Source organism: Galeopterus variegatus, unplaced genomic scaffold, assembly GCF_000696425.1.
Source record: "Galeopterus variegatus unplaced genomic scaffold, G_variegatus-3.0.2 Scaffold728, whole genome shotgun sequence".
Taxonomy (NCBI): domain Eukaryota; kingdom Metazoa; phylum Chordata; class Mammalia; order Dermoptera; family Cynocephalidae; genus Galeopterus; species Galeopterus variegatus.
The window spans coordinates 52,528-72,500 of record NW_007726839.1 but is presented as its reverse complement, the minus strand read 5'-3'; the positions used below and the strand labels follow the sequence as shown (position 1 = coordinate 72,500).

General features: G+C 34.8%; 1 protein-coding gene across 1 annotated transcript in view; it reads left to right on the top strand.

The window, feature by feature from the left end:
• The window catches only part of MTMR6 (myotubularin related protein 6), a 31,366-nt gene extending 16,042 nt beyond the window's left edge, over window positions 1–15,324 (top strand). Inside the window, 11 exon segments of the mRNA XM_008571838.1 lie at window positions 522–679; window positions 1,243–1,371; window positions 4,262–4,396; window positions 6,762–6,894; window positions 7,591–7,700; window positions 8,083–8,208; window positions 10,192–10,241; window positions 10,700–10,900; window positions 12,643–12,774; window positions 12,853–12,979; window positions 14,916–15,324. Coding sequence (XP_008570060.1) covers window positions 522–679; window positions 1,243–1,371; window positions 4,262–4,396; window positions 6,762–6,894; window positions 7,591–7,700; window positions 8,083–8,208; window positions 10,192–10,241; window positions 10,700–10,900; window positions 12,643–12,774; window positions 12,853–12,979; window positions 14,916–15,176 — 1,562 coding nt within the window. The 3' untranslated portion in view covers window positions 15,177–15,324.
• Window positions 15,325–19,973: the final 4,649 nt, after the last annotated feature.

Genomic DNA, 19,973 nt, shown 5'->3' with positions numbered 1-19,973 from the left:
CAGCCAGTGAGCGGGAACCGGTCTCCACATGGGATCCGAACCTTCAGCGGGAGCGCCGCCGTGCTCCCAAGCGCCGCCCTCTCCAGTGCGCCACCGGGCCGGCCCGCAATTTCATGTTCTATATATGCTGTCTCTGGTTTTTCATTGCAGCCTTAGTCTTTCTATTTTACATCTCATTTGAGAAAAGTAGTTAGTAGAAAGTATCTATTTGTGTTTTTAAAATTCTACTTTTAAGAAAAAGAAATATTGCAGTAGAGGATTTAACATATAAATCTAACTATTTCTTATTAGTTTAACTTTTGTTGATGACATAAATCGAATCTAAGATCCATTTGTGCCTTTAGTTGTAATTGTTTGCATCAAAGAACTTAGAAAATATTAAGTTCAAGTATGTGCAGGTGTTAGTCATCTCTGAAGATTTTAAAGAAAAAAGTTGAGGAAAAAACTGAGAAATTACTTTTATTTGTAGTGCATTGTGTTATAAGTTGCATTTTAACAAATTTATATTTTGTATCCTATAGCAAAGTATGCAGATCTCTATGCATTCTCTTATAATCCCAAACAAAATGATTCAGAACGACTACAAGGTTGGGAGCTCATTGACCTTGCTGAGGAATATAAGAGGATGGGAATGCCAAATTTACACTGGCAGTTGTCTGATGCCAACCGAGAGTACAAGGTAACTTAGCAATCTTTTGGAGAAATTCAGAAAATGTTAGTGTTAGAGGTCAGAGAGTGTTGTAAAGCTAGGTCTAGGGCTAGACCCCTTGAGTCTGTTGCACAGACTGGGTCACAAACTCTCCACACGCAGGTCTATGAGCTACATAATAGGAAAAAGGTCCTGGGAGCCATGGGTAAAAAATTAATAGGCTTTATTCAGAGCTAGGAGCAACTGTCCTAGTGGCTTCTCTGAAAGTTCTGAGAAGCACCATGGATCAGAGCTGTTAATCCTTTATACTCAAGTCCATAATGCTGGACACCGAGGTGCCAATAGCAATTACATTAAGTAGTAACAAGGAACACCTGAGGATATTTACAGGAAATGCTCAGCAAGATTCTGAACATCTGAGGGGCCCTGACCATTTTCCTATATTTTCCCAAGTGTCATAGTAGCAAGTTGTCTATGTATTGCAATGTGCTGTTCTTGCATTTAATAAGTTTTAAATGTTTTTAAAGGTGGTTTTTAACCTCATGGTTTTTGAACTATGAGTAGAATGATTGTGTTTTGTTTGGTATTTACAGATTTGTGAAACTTATCCCAGAGAACTCTATGTTCCCTGTATAGCAAGCAAACCAATAATTGTCGGCAGTTCCAAGTTCCGGAGCAAGGGCAGATTCCCAGTTCTTTCTTACTATCATCAGGATAAGGAGGTAGGAAGCTTTTCTTTTGATTTTAAATTGAATATAGTATAAATCCTCTTCAGGTTTAAATATCCAAAAACACTTTGTTTTTTTAATTTTTTTTTTTTTTGCAGCTGGCCTGTATGGGGATCAAAACCCTTGACCTTGTTGTTATAACACCACCCTCTAACCAACTGAGCTAACCAGCCAGCCCCCAAAGAGCACTATTTTTTGTGTGAAAAAGATTGCTAAAAAGTGCTAGCTTTACATTTAATTACATTTTTGAAATTTTAAAACAAAACTACCCTGAAGTATAGAAACTTTAGTACTTCTTGTCATATTCCTCTTCTGTCCCTCCCTTCCTTCCAATAGTGACTTGAAAATAATGGTATTCATGAACAAATAGGTTCTTTTTTTTCCTGTGGTTCTCTTTTGATCCTGTTAGTGTTTGGAGAAAGTAGATTTTTTTTTTTTTTTTTCCTTTTTGTCTTTTTTCATGTCCGGCAACGGATCGCAACCCTCGGTGTCGCACCCGCACCTCGCTCAGCCAGTGAGCGGGAACCGGTCTGTATGTGGGATCCAAACCCTCGGTGGGAGCGCCACCGTGCTCCCAAGCGGCGCACTGTAGCAGTGCGCCACCGGGCCGGCCCAGCAGATAGTTTTGACAAGCCAACCACTGAGTGAAAGGAGAGAACCAAAGGCATTTCAGGCTCCCATTTTAATAGTAAGCTCAAATGAAAAGGATTTTGCAACATGAAGAGGTGGAGGAGGCATCATTATGCAGCAATGCTGTAATAGGGATTGCTTATTACAATAAAACTTACCTTTGTAGCTACTAAAAGAAGGCCAAGAGGTACTGTATATTGAATGCTTTATATGCATGTCTTCATAACTTTGTAAAGTAGGCTCTGCTAATATTTACCTATAACTTTCATAATGGCAAAACTGAAATTTGCAGATGATAAATCACTTTCCCTATATCTCACAGCAAGTAAGTTGAGGCATTTGATGCCATTTCTGACTCCCAAACCTTTGTTACCTGATATTTTTCCCTGGAAGCTTTTAGAATCTTCTTTCTGCCGAGTGTTCTGAAATTTTACAGTGACGTGCATTATTGGCATGTCTTCTTAAATTCCACCTGGAAGCTCAGGTCTCAGTTTTGAGAAGTTGCTTCTCTATATCTTTGGTAACTTCCTCTCTTTTGTTAGATTTCTTTGTACTTTTTTCATATTTTTGAAACTCGTGTTATGTAAGTTCAACTTACATATTGTAATTGTATATACTTATGGGGTACAATCTGATATTTTGATACATATATATGTTGTCTTTTCCAAGATTTTGCTGCTCAAAATACCTTGCTTCTATTGATTTAAGGGAGTTGGCAGCATTCTTTGCCTTGCTGAATTGGTTATCACTTGCCAATCTGCTATCATCTCTCCCCACATTTTATTGACATCTCTATTGTTATTTCCTTTCCCATTCTCTTTGTCCTTGTGGTTTTATGCATTTTAAATTTCTTTATTAGTACTTTAGGTGGGGTTTATTTATTTTATTTTTTCCTTTTTTTTTTTTTTGTCTTTTTTCGTGACCGGCAACGCGATCGCAACCCTCAGTGTCGCTACCGGACCGGGACCGGCAACGGGATCGCAACCCTCAGCGTTGCTCCCGCACCTCGCTCAGCCAGTGAGCGGCCGGTCTGTATGTGGGATCCGAACCCTTGGCGGGAGCGCCGCTGCGCTCCCAAGCGGCGCACTGTAGCAGTGCGCCACCGGGCCGGCCCCGTAGGTGGGGTTTAGAAGGGAACAAAAGTAAAAAGTAAAAGTTTAAACAGAAGTTAGTAATCTGCTTTTTGTAACTAAGTCATAGGGAGGGAAGTTACCTGGTTATCACCTTTATTGACACACCCATGTTTTGATACATTGTTTATTAGAAAGCTGGGCTGAAAATAGATACTGAATCCCAATTTAACAGAAATCAGAAGTAGGTCTGAAAAGAATTTACTAAGTCAATCTTCATTTTCTTCTATTATTTTATTAAATTTTCTTGGTTTCATTTTGTGTGTGAATTTATTTATTTATTTATTTTTTTAAATAAGGATCCGAACCCATGGCCTTGGTGTTATCAGCACCGCACTCTCCCGAGTGAGCCACGGGGCCGGCCCTTGTGTGCGAATTTAAAAGGTGCAAATGTATGAATTTATATATACTTTTTTTTCCCCCTTAATGATATTGTAGTTGGAATGTTTGGTTAGAATTAAGCTGGAGTTGGCATGGATGAGATTGGAGAAAAATTATATGAGTTAAATTTTTTAAACCTTTTCTCAGACTTTAAACAACAGTAATTAACTAATCCAACCATTCACTGCTTCTTATATTGTTGCCCTCTTAGAGTGACTATATTTTAACCCAAATTTAAATTGAAGCTCATTTTTCTCATTTTATGTCTCATGTAAAGTTTACTGATTTCTAATTAGAGATCTGAAAGTCTTTGGAAAGTAAAAGTTCAAATGTTGCTACTTTAAACATTCCTGTTCTACTTGTATTGACTAATCTCTTACTTGAACTTGAGTCGAAAGTATTCTGTAATCTAGAGCACAGACTGCAGTTACCTTAATAGGGTACTTGATAGAGAATTGCCCATGTGTTGCTTCTTAGGACCTAAGTTGTTTTTCATCAAATTAGGTAAGGAGGTATTGAGTTTTCTTAGGAGAAGAGAATATTGGGAAAACTTAGGGAACATCAAGATATTGAAATAGTATATAATTCAAATAGGATTTCAAAATTAACGCCTCCCAATTGTTTGGCCAACTTTTAAACAGATTGAATATTTGGTTTTAATATATATATTATTTTCTTTTAAGCATTTTAAAACACGTTTTAGGGATCTTTGTGTAATCAGTTTTCTGTCTTTTTAAAATTAGGCTGCCATTTGTCGATGTAGTCAACCACTATCAGGATTCAGTGCCAGATGCCTGGAGGATGAACATTTACTTCAAGCCATTAGTAAAGCCAATCCAGTCAATCGCTATATGTATGTCATGGATACCAGGCCCAAAGTATGTATTTTAAATACAGTATAGTCTGTTGGTTTAGTTATCTTTATTACTTTAATTAATGGGACTTAATAAATTTGCCCATATTTAAAACATCTAAATCCCAGTTTTAAATTAGTTAACTGGGGCCGGCCCGGTGGTGCACTGCTACAGTGCGCCGCCTGGGAAGCGCAGCAGCGCTCCCGCCGAGGGTTCGGATCCCACATACAGACCGGCCGCTCACTGGCTGAGCGAGGAGCGGGGGCAACACCGAGGGTTGCGGTCCCGTTGCCGGTCCCGGTCCGGTACGGGCGCGACACTGAGGGTTGCGATCCGTTGCCGGTCACGGAAAAAAAAAAGACAAAAAAATAAATAAATAAATAAATTAATTAATTAATTAATTAACTGAAGCTTATTATAGTAAGGAAATGAATCCTTTTGAGGATACCATCTTAGAAGACCAATTTCCCAGTAACTCAGTGGTGATTTCTTATGTCTTCTGACATATATATATATACAAATTTAGGAAAGCTGAATTTTATATTGGGAACTCTTGGTAGTGTATAAGTCTTATGTTATTGTGAAGAAATACTAAATAGAATACGTGTTGTGAAAAATTAGAATTTCTTACTACTCTTTTTTGTATAAATTTTTATTGGCCAAGGACTTTATGTTAAAATAATGGACCTTAATTTGAAGTATTCAGGAAAATAAGGAAAACAGTGAGTTAACTTAGGAAACATCGAACTAGAGAATTATAGTGAACAGGAAATCGTTGTTAGGCGTCTACTAAATTTTTATCAATAGGCCAAATGTCAGAATTCCTTTTTGTTTATAAGCACACTTAGACAACCAATTCATATAGGATCCTTAAACTAAAGTAATTTAAATCCTCAATGGTAATAGCTAACACTGCTTTTAATTTTCATTATAGCATCGCATGCAGAGCTGGTGGGCTACACAAAAGGACATTGGCAGAATTATAGTGAGGATTTCTTCAAAAATCTGGAATGATGAGAAAATAAGAGAGAGCGATGAGAAAAAGCGAGTGAGCGATATAGAAAACAGCAATTTTAGGCAGCTTTGTGAAAGGAATGGTAGCTGTTTTAGAAGTAATTCTCATCATTATGCAATCTCACAAAAAATAATGGAGAAAACAAGATGAGAGAAATCTGAGTAAACTAAGAAGTATTAAAAATTAGAAATTGATAACTTAATAAACTTTTATTTCGCTAAAAATAAGACATTCTTAGGAGTCAAGAGTGTTGGTGATATCTCGTATAAGAAAAATTTTCTTCCACTTCCTTGTATAACCTGGGTAGAATAATTGATTAGTACTCTTCTTAGATAATAATGTGAAACTTTTTGAAGATGAGGTCTGAGGGTGATTTTTTTTTTCAGAACATAATAATTATCTTCTACATCAAAAATATGTCTTTTTTGATTTTTTTATCAGTTAAACTTAAAGTCAAGCAGTAATAATGTGGGAGCATTTTTAATATCTGACTCTTAATTTTACTTTCGTCATCATAGGTGCTGAGTAACCAGTGAATCTGTAGATACAACTTAACTGTACTTGTTACCAACCTGGGGCCCTAATCCACTGAAGAAGTTACTTTTTCTTCCAGTTTAGGTTCTGTTTCATCTAAGTTTATAAAAATATTTAGTAAATTGTGGTAAAATGTTGTATGACATCCTACTCTAAAAGAATGAAGCATGCCAATTCCAAGTGAACCTTTGATAACATTTGATCTAAGAACTAAAGACCATGGGCCTACAGGCAGTTTGTTTTCTCCCTAGAGACCAGTTTATTTTTGACCCAATTCTTGGACATGTGTCAGAGGATTATATGTCATATTATAAGGTGTATGAGCCTCCAGTAATCTCCAATATGGAGGACCTCAAGTAATCTGAAGCATATTTCAGGTTGGATTTTCAGTGTCCCTCCAGCTTTCCGAATGGCCAAATGGTCCAGGCTTGTTCTGAAGTGAATCTCATAAATTCATTCTGTAAAAGAAAAGCTCCCCAGCTCTGCCCACCCCTGAATCATTTAGGGTTTATATAGGAGACATTTGCTTTTAATTTTGAAATATTGCAAACGTGGAAAACTGATTAAAAACATAAATGAATTAGCTTTGTGAACTTGTGGGAACTTCTTGTCTGGACCTTTCCGTTATATAGCAATCATATTGTTTATAATATCCTTTCTTTACTATTAATAACATGTAACATTTTTACTTATTAAAAAATGGTAGCTTATTCAGTTTTGATGAATTCCTTTAAGCTCTCTTATAGCTGAAATATGGCTTGTTTAGTGTTTTCATGACGTTTTGGTAAATTAAAAGAGAAAAGTAATTTGTCTTTAAATTTCTAAAATTTTTAATTTCAGCTGAATGCAATGGCCAACAGAGCAGCTGGAAAAGGTTATGAAAATGAAGACAACTATTCTAATATAAGATTTCAATTTGTTGGAATTGAAAATATTCATGTCATGAGGTCCAGCCTCCAGAAATTATTGGAAGGTATGATTATTGCTTACCTTTCAGGCAACTTTGTCCAAAAGAAAATATAATGTTAATCACATATAACTTAGAATTTTCTAGTAGTCATATTTACAAATGTAAAAAGAAACAGGTGAAATTAATTTTAACAATATACTAAAAATATTATTTTAACATATAATCAATATAAAAAATTGGTAATGAGATATTTTACTTTTATTTTTCATCAAGCATTAGAAATTGGTGTGTATTTTACACTTAATATCTCAGTTTCAATGTATTCAGTAGCCACATTTGGGTAGTGGACTACTGTATTGGACAGTACAATTCTAATGACTGCAAAAAACTGGCATTGTTAATAGATTTTTTTGAGTATTCAGTACAATGTAGATCAATTTATGACAGTGTTTTATTTAAAAATTAAGATATCTTTCTAGTCATGGAATCAAAAAATTAAAATATAAGACTATTTTTAGTTAAACGCTCGTGCTAAAATTTTTTTTAAAGATTAGAGCATATTTTTAAACACAAGTAGTGATGGAAATATGTTCCCAAAAATCCATTATTGAGCTTCTAATAGCATCTTTTCATTTATAAAGAGTGTCACCTATTTGTTTCATCCTCTTCTTTTTCAATTCACTCACATAGAGAGATCTTGAAAAGGACAAGTGGAGATGCTAGCCCTATTCTAATTGAAATGTTTCCTCCCCTTTTTAGTCAGTGGTACCAAGGGGCTTTCTGTCAATGATTTCTACTCTGGTTTGGAGAGCTCAGGATGGCTTCGCCATGTCAAAGCTGTTATGGATGCTGCAATCTTCTTAGCCAAAGTAACTATTTCTCATCTTTGGTTTTGGGGCTTATAATGGTGGGCAAGGAGTGGGTTTATTCTGTTGGGTGCTGGTATTTATTCTATTCAGTAATTTTTATTATTCTTTACCTCTTTAATGAGGTTTACTCTAAAAATATCATATAGCACTTAATTTAGAGACTTCAAAAGAAATTCCCAAATACTTTGAAACAGCATTTTTGCCTTTGGATTTCGTGTTGTGTTTTGTTTTGTCTTGTGGAAATTACACTGTGACAACCTTATCATTGTGGGCATAGTCCTTTTAATGCAATACCTGCTAGTATGGTTTTCAAGTAAGGAGATGTATTGATTTACCTATAAAATATTCTGCCAGAGTCTAAGTATGTTGTCTTTCTTTTCAGGCAATAATGGTTGAAAATGCAAGTGTGTTGGTACATTGTTCTGATGGTTGGGATAGGACTTCCCAGGTTTGTTCCCTTGGTTCTCTTTTATTGGATTCCTACTACAGGACAATCAAAGGATTCATGGTAAGGGTTTATTCAGTTAGACTAGTTGTTCTCAAATAGGAGTAATTTTGTCCCCTCAGAGGACATTTGGCAATCTTAGGAGACAGTTTTGCACTAAGGGAAATGGTGAGACTGGGTTTTAGCTGGTAGAGGTCAGGGATATTGCTAAACATCCAATAAAGCACAGAACGGCCTCCATAATAAAGAATTATCTGCCCCAAAATGTCAGTACTGCCGAGGTTGAGAAACTTTGAGTTAGATTGATTTCCACTTGTGCCATCTCTGACAGAAAGCTTTAAATTTAAAGATTGTTTTTTTTTTCCCTGAAATGTTACAATAGAAATATTCGGTATTTTCTCCCTCATTTTTATCTAACAAATATAAGTAATGCAATAAAAAAAGGGCACAAATAAGAGTACTTTAAAATTATATTCTGGAGGAAACTTTCTATTAATACACCTTCATTTGTTAGATGTAATAACTTGTTAGGCATGCTTTATATCTGAAGATTAAATTTCTAGTTGAGCAGATTTATTGCTTTGTGAAGATGAAGCCCTAGCTCCTGTTCTTTATTTGTTTGCTTTTTAAAATATGGTTAGAATAACTTATGTTTTCAAAATTTACATCTTAACTCATGGTGAATAAAGTAAATGAAGAGATGTTAGAAAGTTTTTATTAAAGTTATTCAATACACTGCCATCTTAAAGCAATGGAAGATTTAAAATCTCCAGTCCCCTTGCAGCACTATTATTTTCTGCTGCTACCATACTGAATCTGGGACAGGCCAAATGGGAGTCCTGCTAATAAGAAAATAATGCTCAGCTTACCTTGAGAGTATAAGATAAGGAATGTTTCCTTTGTGATGATTAGCTTTAAATACTTGTTGCACATCCAAATGAAATCATGTGATAAATGACCAGGGACAATGTGAGTTTCCCAGGCAAGAGGAACAATGTGAACTAAAGCATAGCCTTAGGTGACTGCAGGTAATGTGTGATGGATGGAATTCAGGGTGAGTGTTAGAGTAGGGGCTTGGTGGCAGAGGAATATACTGGAGTGAGGGTCTGAGGAAGAGAGGTTGGAATTGGACTTTCCTCCTTCTGGTAGTGAGAACCGTTAAAGAGTTTTAAAAAGAGGAAACAATAACTTGACTAGATCTGCATTTTAAAAAGATGGTTTCGTGTCTTGAAGACAGAGAGGAGTGGGAATGGAGGCTAGGAGGCCAATGTGGAAACTTACGATAAATCAAGAGAAAAAAAAAGGGCCAGAACTAAGGCAGTAACATACAAGTGAAGGGGGAGATGATGGGTTCCAGGGATGTTAAGAAAGCAGAGTCAGTAAAAAGAATTGGTCATGAAGTGCATGTGGGGTAGAAGAGAGAGTCCTCCTTTAGGATGGTTTCCAGATCCCTGAATCAGTTGCCAGGGTGAGTGCTGCTGCTCTCCTGCTCTTTACTGAGACAGGCAGAGGAATAAGACCAGTGAGAAAGACATTGAGTTGAATTTTAGACATGGTTGTGTAGAAGAATGGTGAAGGTCTCAGAATAAAATCTGTGGCTCCAGCCCGAAGGTCACACAGGGGTAGAAGTGGCAAAACCAGGATTTGAACCTGTGCATGCACTCCAGAAACTGTATCCATAATCCAGAGTTAACCATTGCTACTATTTTGGTTTATATTTCCTGGCTTTATTCCTGTGATATGTCATCTTTATATGTATAAAATTTAAATGTAATACTGCTTTATAACATGCTCATTTCAATAAATACAACTGAAATATTTTTAAGTCACAGGATCACTCTTTCTTTTCATGTATTTTTGATCTTTAATCCTACCTCTAAACCAGGTTCTGGCTATCTTTTACTTGTAGTTTTTTGGGCTTTTTGGTTTGTTTTGCTTGCAACCATAAATTTAAATTGTAAATGCTGTTTTTAAGCTAATAGGATTTAATCCATTCTGCAAAAATTGAAAATATTTATGAAGTGGATTTTACTTTTTCTCATTGAGGTTTTAATAGAGAAAGATTGGATCTCTTTTGGACATAAATTTTCAGAGAGGTGAGTCACAGTTATACATTTATATATTTTGCAAAATTAGCAAACTAATTTAGAGTGCCAAAATGTTTCTGTTAAGAATTCATATGTCTGATGGGAGGTGAGAGTGCTATTTGCTTTTGTACTGTATTTTATATGAACACTGATTTAATTTTTTTTGGTAATTTCTTTCAATTTTAATACCTTTGTTAATTTTCATGGCTATTACCTTTCTTTTCGGCTGGAATATAGTAGTAAGTTTTTCATTAACTAGAAAGGCAACAAATTCTTTAAAATTATAGTTTAAAAACTCAGGTATAAATTATTTTAATTAGAAAATTATAGTTTTTATGTGCTCATGTAACAGAACTTTAGAATTTTTTTTATGTACGTATGCTTAAGTTTAACAATACCTGAACAAGTGGACTTCTTTCAGTGACATTTTTAAAAGCTTCTACTTTTTTTTTTTCTGGGGAGCTTAGGTGTGGCCATTTGGATGGTGACCCAAAGGAAGTCTCACCCGTGTTTACTCAGTTTTTGGAGTGTGTGTGGCATTTAACAGAACAGTTTCCACAAGGCTTTGAATTCAATGAAGCATTTCTTCTTCAGATCCATGAACATATTCATTCATGCCAATTTGGAAACTTCCTTGGAAATTGTCAGAAGGAAAGAGAAGAACTCAAGTAAGATGATTTGATTAAAATGGGCTTTTTTTCCTACTTAGCTGAGTTCTAACATAAATCATGGTTGAACTTAGTAAAATATCTTGACAATAGTAAATAGAACTGAATTTTATTGTGAAGATTTTATTGTCTGTGTCTGAAGCTAAGTATCCTCATAATATCCTCCACCCCCTCAGGGTTACAGTAAAAATACATTTTAAATGTGTTTTGAAGTTTAGCACACATAGAAAAGTATATATAACGTAAGGGTAAAGCTCAGTAAATCTTACCAAACTCATGCACTTATGTAACCAGAACGCAAAACAGGAAATGTTGCCAATACCCTGGAAACTCTGCTCATGCTCTTTTGCACTGAATATAAATTTTAGAACAAGAAATCTTTATTTTATTTCTCAGAAAGTATTGACCACTAGTTTTAAATGTTTTACCACCCTTTGAAAGTGTTTTAAGGTAAGATGGAACCTTATAGCTCTTCTCACATTTCTCACATTTCTAAATAGACAGTTCTTTGGGGAAAATAAACTACCTATGTTGGCTGCAGTGTGTCTGTCCTTGAGAAAGGTCTCAGATAAGCTCTGAAACACTGTCCTTGACCCTAGTTCATCTGTCCTTTCCTAGTCAGTCTTTGGGGGTAGGGATTTTTTTTTTTTTTGGCTAAATTTCAATGCAGAAGAGATCTGGGATAAGGCTGAGGACCTTTGTATATTTTTAGGTTGGGCTTCTGAATTTAGATTTCTTACAGTAGTCAATAAAGAGCAATTAAAGATTCCTGAACATCCAAATGACATATTAGAAAAGCTAAATCTGGTAGTAGTTTGAAGTGAGCCACGTGCTCACACTTCCAACAGAGTTTATGGCAGAACTGAGAGCATGTGGAAAATTCTAAAGATGTGTAAAGGGAATAACAAGTGAATGAATAGAGTATGGCAGAGATAAACAAATCAAAGAACAGTAAGGCATAACCTCTGTGCTACAGTAACTTGCAATAGTGTGTCATGATTTGGAGCAGGTGACTCTTGGAGTACAAAGCTATTTTAGGAAAAACTGTTCTCAATTAGTGCCAAACATGCTCAAAAATGAGACGATGAAAATAAAAGTGGATATTTCCTAGTAGTTTTTCACTAGAATACATCTGTGGGTCATCTTAGGGGCCACAGAAAAATGAGAAGATTCTTCACTCTTCGCCCCTTCATCCTTCTCTGTGTTAATGTTTACTTGGAGAGTGTACTACCTAAAACTGTTCTACCCTTTACCCACCTACTTTTAGATTTGCAGTATAACTGGCATTTAAAACTTTTGCATAACATCCTGATTTTGCCTATTTCCTTTTTTGTAACCATTCACACTTAATGTGTTCCTGCCCTGTAATACTTGGCCACTACAGCCCAGATTGATACATTCATGTCTTGTTCTGTGTGTTTGTGCATGGTGATTTGAAATGGGTGGAACAGAGACCAAGTTCTTGAAAATTGTGTTAGTTGAGAGGAATCCCTTGAAGTGTATGTTAGAGAAAATGATATTATCTATGTGTTCAAGAGATATGACTTTATTTATTACATGATTATGAATGAAAAAGGAGAAAAGAATACAAAATTCAGAGACATGAGGTAAGACTGTGAATAGAAGAAAAAACTAAAACTTAAATCCGCTTTGGAAGCAATTGCCTGATTTATAAAAATGAGTATTAGCAGTAATACTTTGCATCTTAGGAAAGATCTTTATGTTTTTCTCATTACATTAAGGTTGAAGGAGAAGACTTACTCCCTGTGGCCATTTCTTTTGGATGACCAAAAGAAGTACTTAAATCCACTCTATAGTTCCGAATCTCAGAAATTTATAGTTTTGGAGCCAAATACAGCATCTTTCAACTTTAAGTAAGTTGGCATCATTGAAATATTTATATTTGCTTTTTCTCAAACACAATTTATTGAAACTTTTTTTTTGTCACAAAGGTTTTGGAGAAACATGTACCACCAATTTGATCGAACATTGCATCCTAGGCAGTCTGTATTTAATATAGTTATGAATATGAATGAACAAAATAAACAGTTAGAGAAAGATGTTGAAGACCTAGAATCTGTAAGTATTCTGAAGTATCTAATGTAATATAGTTGGAATATTAAATTAGTTTAATTTACTATTAAACTAATACTTGTGTTGTCAGTGTGAATCTGTATACATATAAAAACTTCTGAGTACAGGTGGTTGCTTCAAAATCAGTTCTTGGCTTTGAATAGGTTAGTTTGAATCGTTTTCTCTGTATTTTAAAATACATTAAAATACTATAGCAAAGTGTAGAAATAAACATAATAAATATCTGGGTACTCAACACCTAGCTTTGTGAGATTTTAACATTTACTATATGTGCTTCAGTCCTTGTTTATGTTTTAAGAAAGAAAACATTATCATTATAGTTGAAGACACTATATATACTTGTCCCATCTTCCCCCATGTATTTTGAGGTAGGCAGATTCACCATGCTGAATTTGGTGTTAATTATTCTTGTACATATTATTATGCTTTCACTACCTATATTTGTATTCACAAACAACTTATAATATTGTTTTTTATGATTTAAAGTATTATTTTTATTATGTATTGAAAGAATACCAAAGAATATCTGTAGTATCTGTAAGAGGACAAAAAACAATTTATATGCCCATATACCCTTCATTCAGCTTAAGAAACTGCATATTTTAAAATTATATAAAGGTTGTCATACTGTTTGTATGCTTCATTTTGCTTTACATAGTGTTGAAATTTATCCTTGCTGATACATGTAGCTTTATCAGTAAATACTGTATCACTTTCTGTTATGTGAATACATCACAGCATATCCATTCAGCTGCTGATAAATATTTAAATTGTTTTCAGTTTTGGTTTTCCATAATTATAAATGAAGTTGAATGACTTTTCATGTTTGTTAGCCATTTGGTTTTTCTTTTCTGTGAATGGACTATTCAAACCTTTGCTCATTTTTCTGTTGGTACTTTTGCCTTTTTCTTATTGATTTGTTTGAGTTTTTATATACAAGACACTAATTCTTTGTTAGTTATATATATTGCAAATGGTCAAGCCTATTCTTGTCTTTTCCACTTTATTTATGGTATGTTTTGTATAGGTGTTTTGAAGTTTCATGTAGTCATATTGATCAGTCATTATGTTTTATGCTTTTTGTGTATGTTTGTTTAAGTAATTCCTTTTACTCTAAGACTTTTCTATCATCTTTTTTGGCCATCATATATAACCAAAAAGGATCAGTTAGTATGTATATATTTTTAAAATCCTAGACAGTTGTTATAAGTCAGTGAGACTGTCTTGTTTGCCCCTCAGGCAGAAGTGTTTTTTAGTCATCTCTTAGATAAGGAAGCAATGGCTGCTTGAGCAAATTGTAGGAGGGTATGTTAAAGAGAGGCAAGCCCAAAATATAGGTAGTACAAGAAGTTATCTGGAAATCAGTCCAAGGATTTGGAGAACATGATACTCTGCCAAAGAACAATTTTTAATCTTCTTTTAAAAAGAAAAAAAGCTTCTGTTATGTTCTAAAGCCTGTTATGTTTACCTAACAAATCATTGTAGGAAAACCATGTAAAAAAAGCTCTTTATAGTCAAAAAGACTTTTAGCTAAAACAAAGTTTGCGATTGTTATATTATATAGTCACGATTTCAGGGTGAATGTCTCATGTCCATTTCTTTTATTATAAAATGCTTACTTGTTATGCCTTCTAGGTAATGTATTCCCTTTTCAAATGTGAAGGCCAAGTGATCATCTGCAGTCAAGTCTGGCTGAATTGTTTGTTTAATAAATATAAAAACTAATCATTTTCTACTGCAAAAATTGTAAACAATTAGGATTTTCAACCATGTCATGTACACAAGATTTTATTTACTTTTTAAGATTTAATTTTGCATTATACATAACATTTGCAAAAACATGTTGTTTTTTCATTTAACTTATAATGATCATGTGGTATGTGCAGTTGGTAATTTTTTTTCAAATTTGTATTTTTTCTAGAAAATTAAGCAACGCAAAAATAAGCAAACAGATGGTGTCTTCACCAAGGAATTGTTGCATTCAGTTCATCCCGAATCACCTACCCTCAAAACTTCTCTGTGTTTTAAAGAACAGACTTTGCTACCTGTGAATGATGCTCCTCGAACTATAGAGGGCAGCAACCCCGCAGATAATCGTTAGGGTGAATATGCAGAAGAGTTTTCCAAATCAGAACCTGCTGTGGTCAGCTTAGAGTATGGTGTGGCAAGAATGACTTGTTAGACTCATTGAGTATTTTTCGGACTGACTATAGTGCAAGAAATGGATTATTGTGAGGATGGTCTGTGTGCTTGACCAAAAGGAATTTGTCCAATAATGATCTTAGGGCTTAACAGTAGATTAATAGTTGAAGAAAGGAAAACTACTCTTGAGAGATAAATCAGCTTAATTGCATTTTCAGCAGGGAATGACATTCAATTCTGTAAAAAATGAGTGGTATTGGAGGATTTACTCAAAACGCAATTTGCACTGTACACTAGTGAATTGACATTTCTTTATGATTTATATGTTAATTACAGCCAAACGTGAATAGCCTTCCTTAAGTATAATTTAATTGCAAGAAAACAAGACTTGACAAAATGGTCCCTTAATTGACATGGCATGTACGTTCAATTATGTAACTGTGTAACTATGAATATTTACATATTTTGCTTTTTGGTGATGTTTAATGTTGAAGAGCCATGAAAAATATTTCTAAAAAAGCCTTAATTCTCAGTTTATTCTTTACCCTTAAGTTTTATAGCCTAGAACAAGCTTTTTTGTTTGTAGAGAATTGTGCTCTCATTACTGCAGAGGTTGCATGCTCCAATACTCCTATATAAACAGTTGCAGAAGTACACTGTTTAGTTTATGTTTAGCTGGCCCCACTTCCATATTCAAAATTAATGAAACTTAAGGTTTTATTCTGATTATAATTTGTTTAGTGCTACATTTGACGATTTATTATTTACAGCTTAGACAGATTATTGACTTCCTAGTATGTATAAGCACATTTGACTGTCTTTTGTATATGGATTGTAGCATTCCATTGATTCTTATTTTGTGGTGTCTCTATTCCTTTGATAACTATGTAAGTTTAAAGAGCCAAAGCTCTAAACTGTTCTCAGAAACATGAATACTGCATATGTATGTATATTTTAAACTGCCTTATCTCAAAATGAATTGCTATTCCTAGAACTTTCAGTTTACCCAAAAACTTTCGGGTTAAATAAAAAGGGAAGTACAGATAGTTTAGATTTTGTTTGGTTGCATGAGTTTTAAAGCAGTCATTTCTGTGTGTAATATTTTTTTCTTCTCTGTTAAATATGGAGGAAAAAAAGGAAAATTAAGGAGAGCCTAGTATGAATTTAATGTTTTTAACAAAGCAACTTAAACTCTGGGAAGGGTTTTATTTTGCTATGTTATGTTAACCGTTTATGTACTAGTAACATTTAAATGATCAACAACAAAAATACTTGCAATTGGCAGTATCACCTAGCTGGCTTTAAATTTGAAAATTTAAGTAACATGGCTGACATCAGGTACAATTCAAGGGTACTAGTAATTTGCATAGGATCCCTCATGCTTCTCTTCATTACACCTATATCTATTATATTAGTTTTGAATGTAAATATCTTTTTCAAATGAAAAAAGTTTTATTGTATAAGAGTGTATCTAATCCTGTTTATTTTTCCAGTGCTTTTCTGTAATACATTATGTAATAAGAAAAATACTTCTTTTTAAACAGTAACAGAAATGTACCATAAGATATAGTATGTGATTAACCAATCCTATTTTCATATTTAAGGACTGGGAAAGAAAACTTAATTCCTGTGACCACAAAGGGAAGCTTTTGTGCCTTGGTTTCAGTCACTAATGCAATTTCCATGGCAGTCTTCTTGTATTCAACTCTTTAGTTTATTGTTGTAATCTTCAACTTTAGGCACATATATGTGTGTTTATATACTCACACGTGGACTAAGAAATCAGTTAACATCCTAAGTGACCTACAGGGTATATGTTGGCAAAGAGAAGATTGTGTATATGTCTTATAAAATTGGATTTATGTTCAGTGTGTTTGGGAATGTCTAGCATGTAAATTATTTCATATACTATTTAAAGGTAATTAAATGTTCATGTTTTACTTTGTTTTTCTTTGGAAAAAACAAATGGGATCAGGTTATGGTTTTTTTTTTCCTTACCTAAGCAAATGAACCTGCACATTACATTAACATAACAGTATAAGTTTTGAGCAATACACTTTTTTCAAAAGATTGTTGGTAAATAATACTTGTTATATACAAAAATAACTTCCAAAATATTTAAAATAGACAAAGTGGGCTAAAAGTCTCAGCAGATATAGTTAACAATGTCATTAAATGTTTCTTTTGCTCCTGTCACTTGTTGATGTTATAATCAGTATTTTATTGTGCCCTTGCCAACTTGTTGATGGAACATAGGGTCCAATGAGCATGTACATTCCAGGTGAAATGTCTCTGCACGGGCAGATCTGGATGTGAATGCAAGGGAAAAAGTGACCGATTGAGAAAAGGATAATTGTATTGGGGATGTATTGAACAGGTCACCTAAGTTAGAAATAGCTCAGGGAATCATAGTAAACAAAAGTGAAAGGAACTTTTTTTTAAAAAATTCTATTTATTTGATGGGTTAGCAGAGTGGGGGGGGGGGGGTTGTCAGCCTAACCTTTGAAAGAGAGTGAGCCGAGCCCAGGTACTGATCAAGCTTTATTAAAGGAAAAGAATCTGCTGGGCTGTGCTCAAAGCAGTGGGCAGCCTGGGGCTGCCCTCAAAATGAAGGACAGCACCAGATGTGGGGGGTGGGAGAGCTTATATGGACTGATACAGTCAAGGAGGGGCATTATGCTAATGCGGAAGCTATGCCACTAGGGTGGAGAACTGTGCGCTTGCTTGCGAAGCAAAAGGGTTTCTGTTTTGCAGAAGTCATGAGGCTTCTCGTAAAGGGAAGGGGGAAGGGGTTTGGTGGTGGAGTGGGAGACAAAGCCAGCAGCTATTTTGTGCTTATTGTGTGCACAATGGCGCTGATCATGTCCAAGATCCATCAGCCTTATTTGAAAATATTTTTGCAAAAGGTCAGTTTTGGAATACTGAAAAATTTACGGGGGGCATTCTAAGTTGGTTTAAAAGCTGATCATCCACAAAACTGTATATAACCTTGCAGACTTTTATTAGTGACATTGATCCATTTTCACTAAGCAAGTTTTATTTTGTTGGTTTTTCCATGTAGAAGTCTAAGGGACATTAACATACCTTGATTGATTAAGTAAAATGTGGAGCTTATTTTTTTTAAAAAGAGAGTGTGTGTGTGTGTGTGTGTGCGCGCGCGCGCGCGCGCATGTGTGTATAATTGTAGGCTTTAGGAACTTATAGCTATAAGAAAGACAGCCTAGAATGTAGAATAATTATTTCAAAAGAGTATGTGTATCATTGTACTTGATATAAGGAAATATAAAAAATGAATCCGTTTTAATAGGATTAGTGCTACTCTTTCTAGCAAAGTAAAATATCTTTTTGCATGGCAAAAGAATGGAAATGCATAACTGAAAGCAACTTTCGGAAGCTAGTAGTAGACTCCAAAGCCCTAGTCCTGAGTTTCTGATTCAGTAGGTATGGGCTGGGACTCTGAAGTTAAAATCATTTGCATAGCAACAAAGAGTTTGCATTTAGCAATAGTTTGGAGATTGTGATGCAAATTGTCAGGGAATCACACTTTGATAAACAGTGCCCTAAACCACTCACCATGATCAGTAAACCTCTCTTTTTCTTCAAGGGGTGAAGGTTTACTCTTATATAAATGGCAACAGATTGGGGAGCATCACGCTTCTGAAACATTGCTATACATGTGGGAGTGAGAAATAAACCTTTGTTCTAAGCCACTGAGATTTAGGGCTCTTAGTTACTGTAGTATCACCTAGTCCGTCCTGGGTGATGAGACCATGAGCACAAAGTCCAGTCTTTATATTGCTCCCAGGGCCATTGTCTTGCTATTTTGCACTAGCATCCAGCTGAGGTTCATGCATAGCATTCAGTTATCACTCTTCAGTTTCCATATTGAACAGTCCCCTCACCTTTTCCCATCTGCACTGACTTTTTGAACCAGACCAGTTGTAGAGTTACCTGACTTCTGGCATTTGTTTGTTTCTTTTGTGGTATAATTTAACTTGTTCTTCTGTTTGCTATACCTGCTGTCAAGTAGGCACTAGAGGAGTTCAGATTAAGGATCTGAATTACTTCAAGAGAGTATGATGTCAGGTTGGTCCACTGTTAGTGATGCTAAAGATACAGTTTTTCCCCTTTGCACTTGGCAATTTGGCATCAGATTGAATATCCCATTCCCTAACAACCTAGCCATTAATGATACTTGCCTGAATCAATTATTTCATTGGGTATTGCAAAATGGTGATTTTCTAATTTTGTCTTCTTTTTTACATTTATTTCCTTGGCATTTTTTAGAGAAGTGCTTTCACTCATTAATTGGGAAAATTCCTCTGAGGAAAGGCATGGTCAATGCTTTTTTTTCACTTTTTCTTTTTTGCAGCTGGCCTATATGGGGATCTGAACCATGGTAAATATTTAATTCTTCCCCTTTAATCACTAATTGTCCGAGTAAGAAATTCTTTTTTTTTAAATTTAATTTTATGTTGTCAATATACAATGTAGTTGATTATTATGGCCCATTACCAAAACCTCTCTCCCTCCTTACTCTCCCCTTCCCTCCCAAAAATGTCCTTTCTGTTTGCTTGTCATATCAACTTCAAGAAATTGTAATTGTTGTGTCTTCTTCCCCCCCCCCCAGTATACTTGTGTACTTATTTATTTATTTTTAGCTCCCACAAATAAGTGAGAACATGAGATATTTCTCTTTCTGTGCCTGACTTGTTTCACTTAACATAATTCTCTCTAGGTCCATCCATGTTGTTGCAAATGGCATTATTTACTTCTTTTTTATAGCTGAGTAGTATTCCGTTGTGTAGATATACCACATTTTCCATATCCACTCATC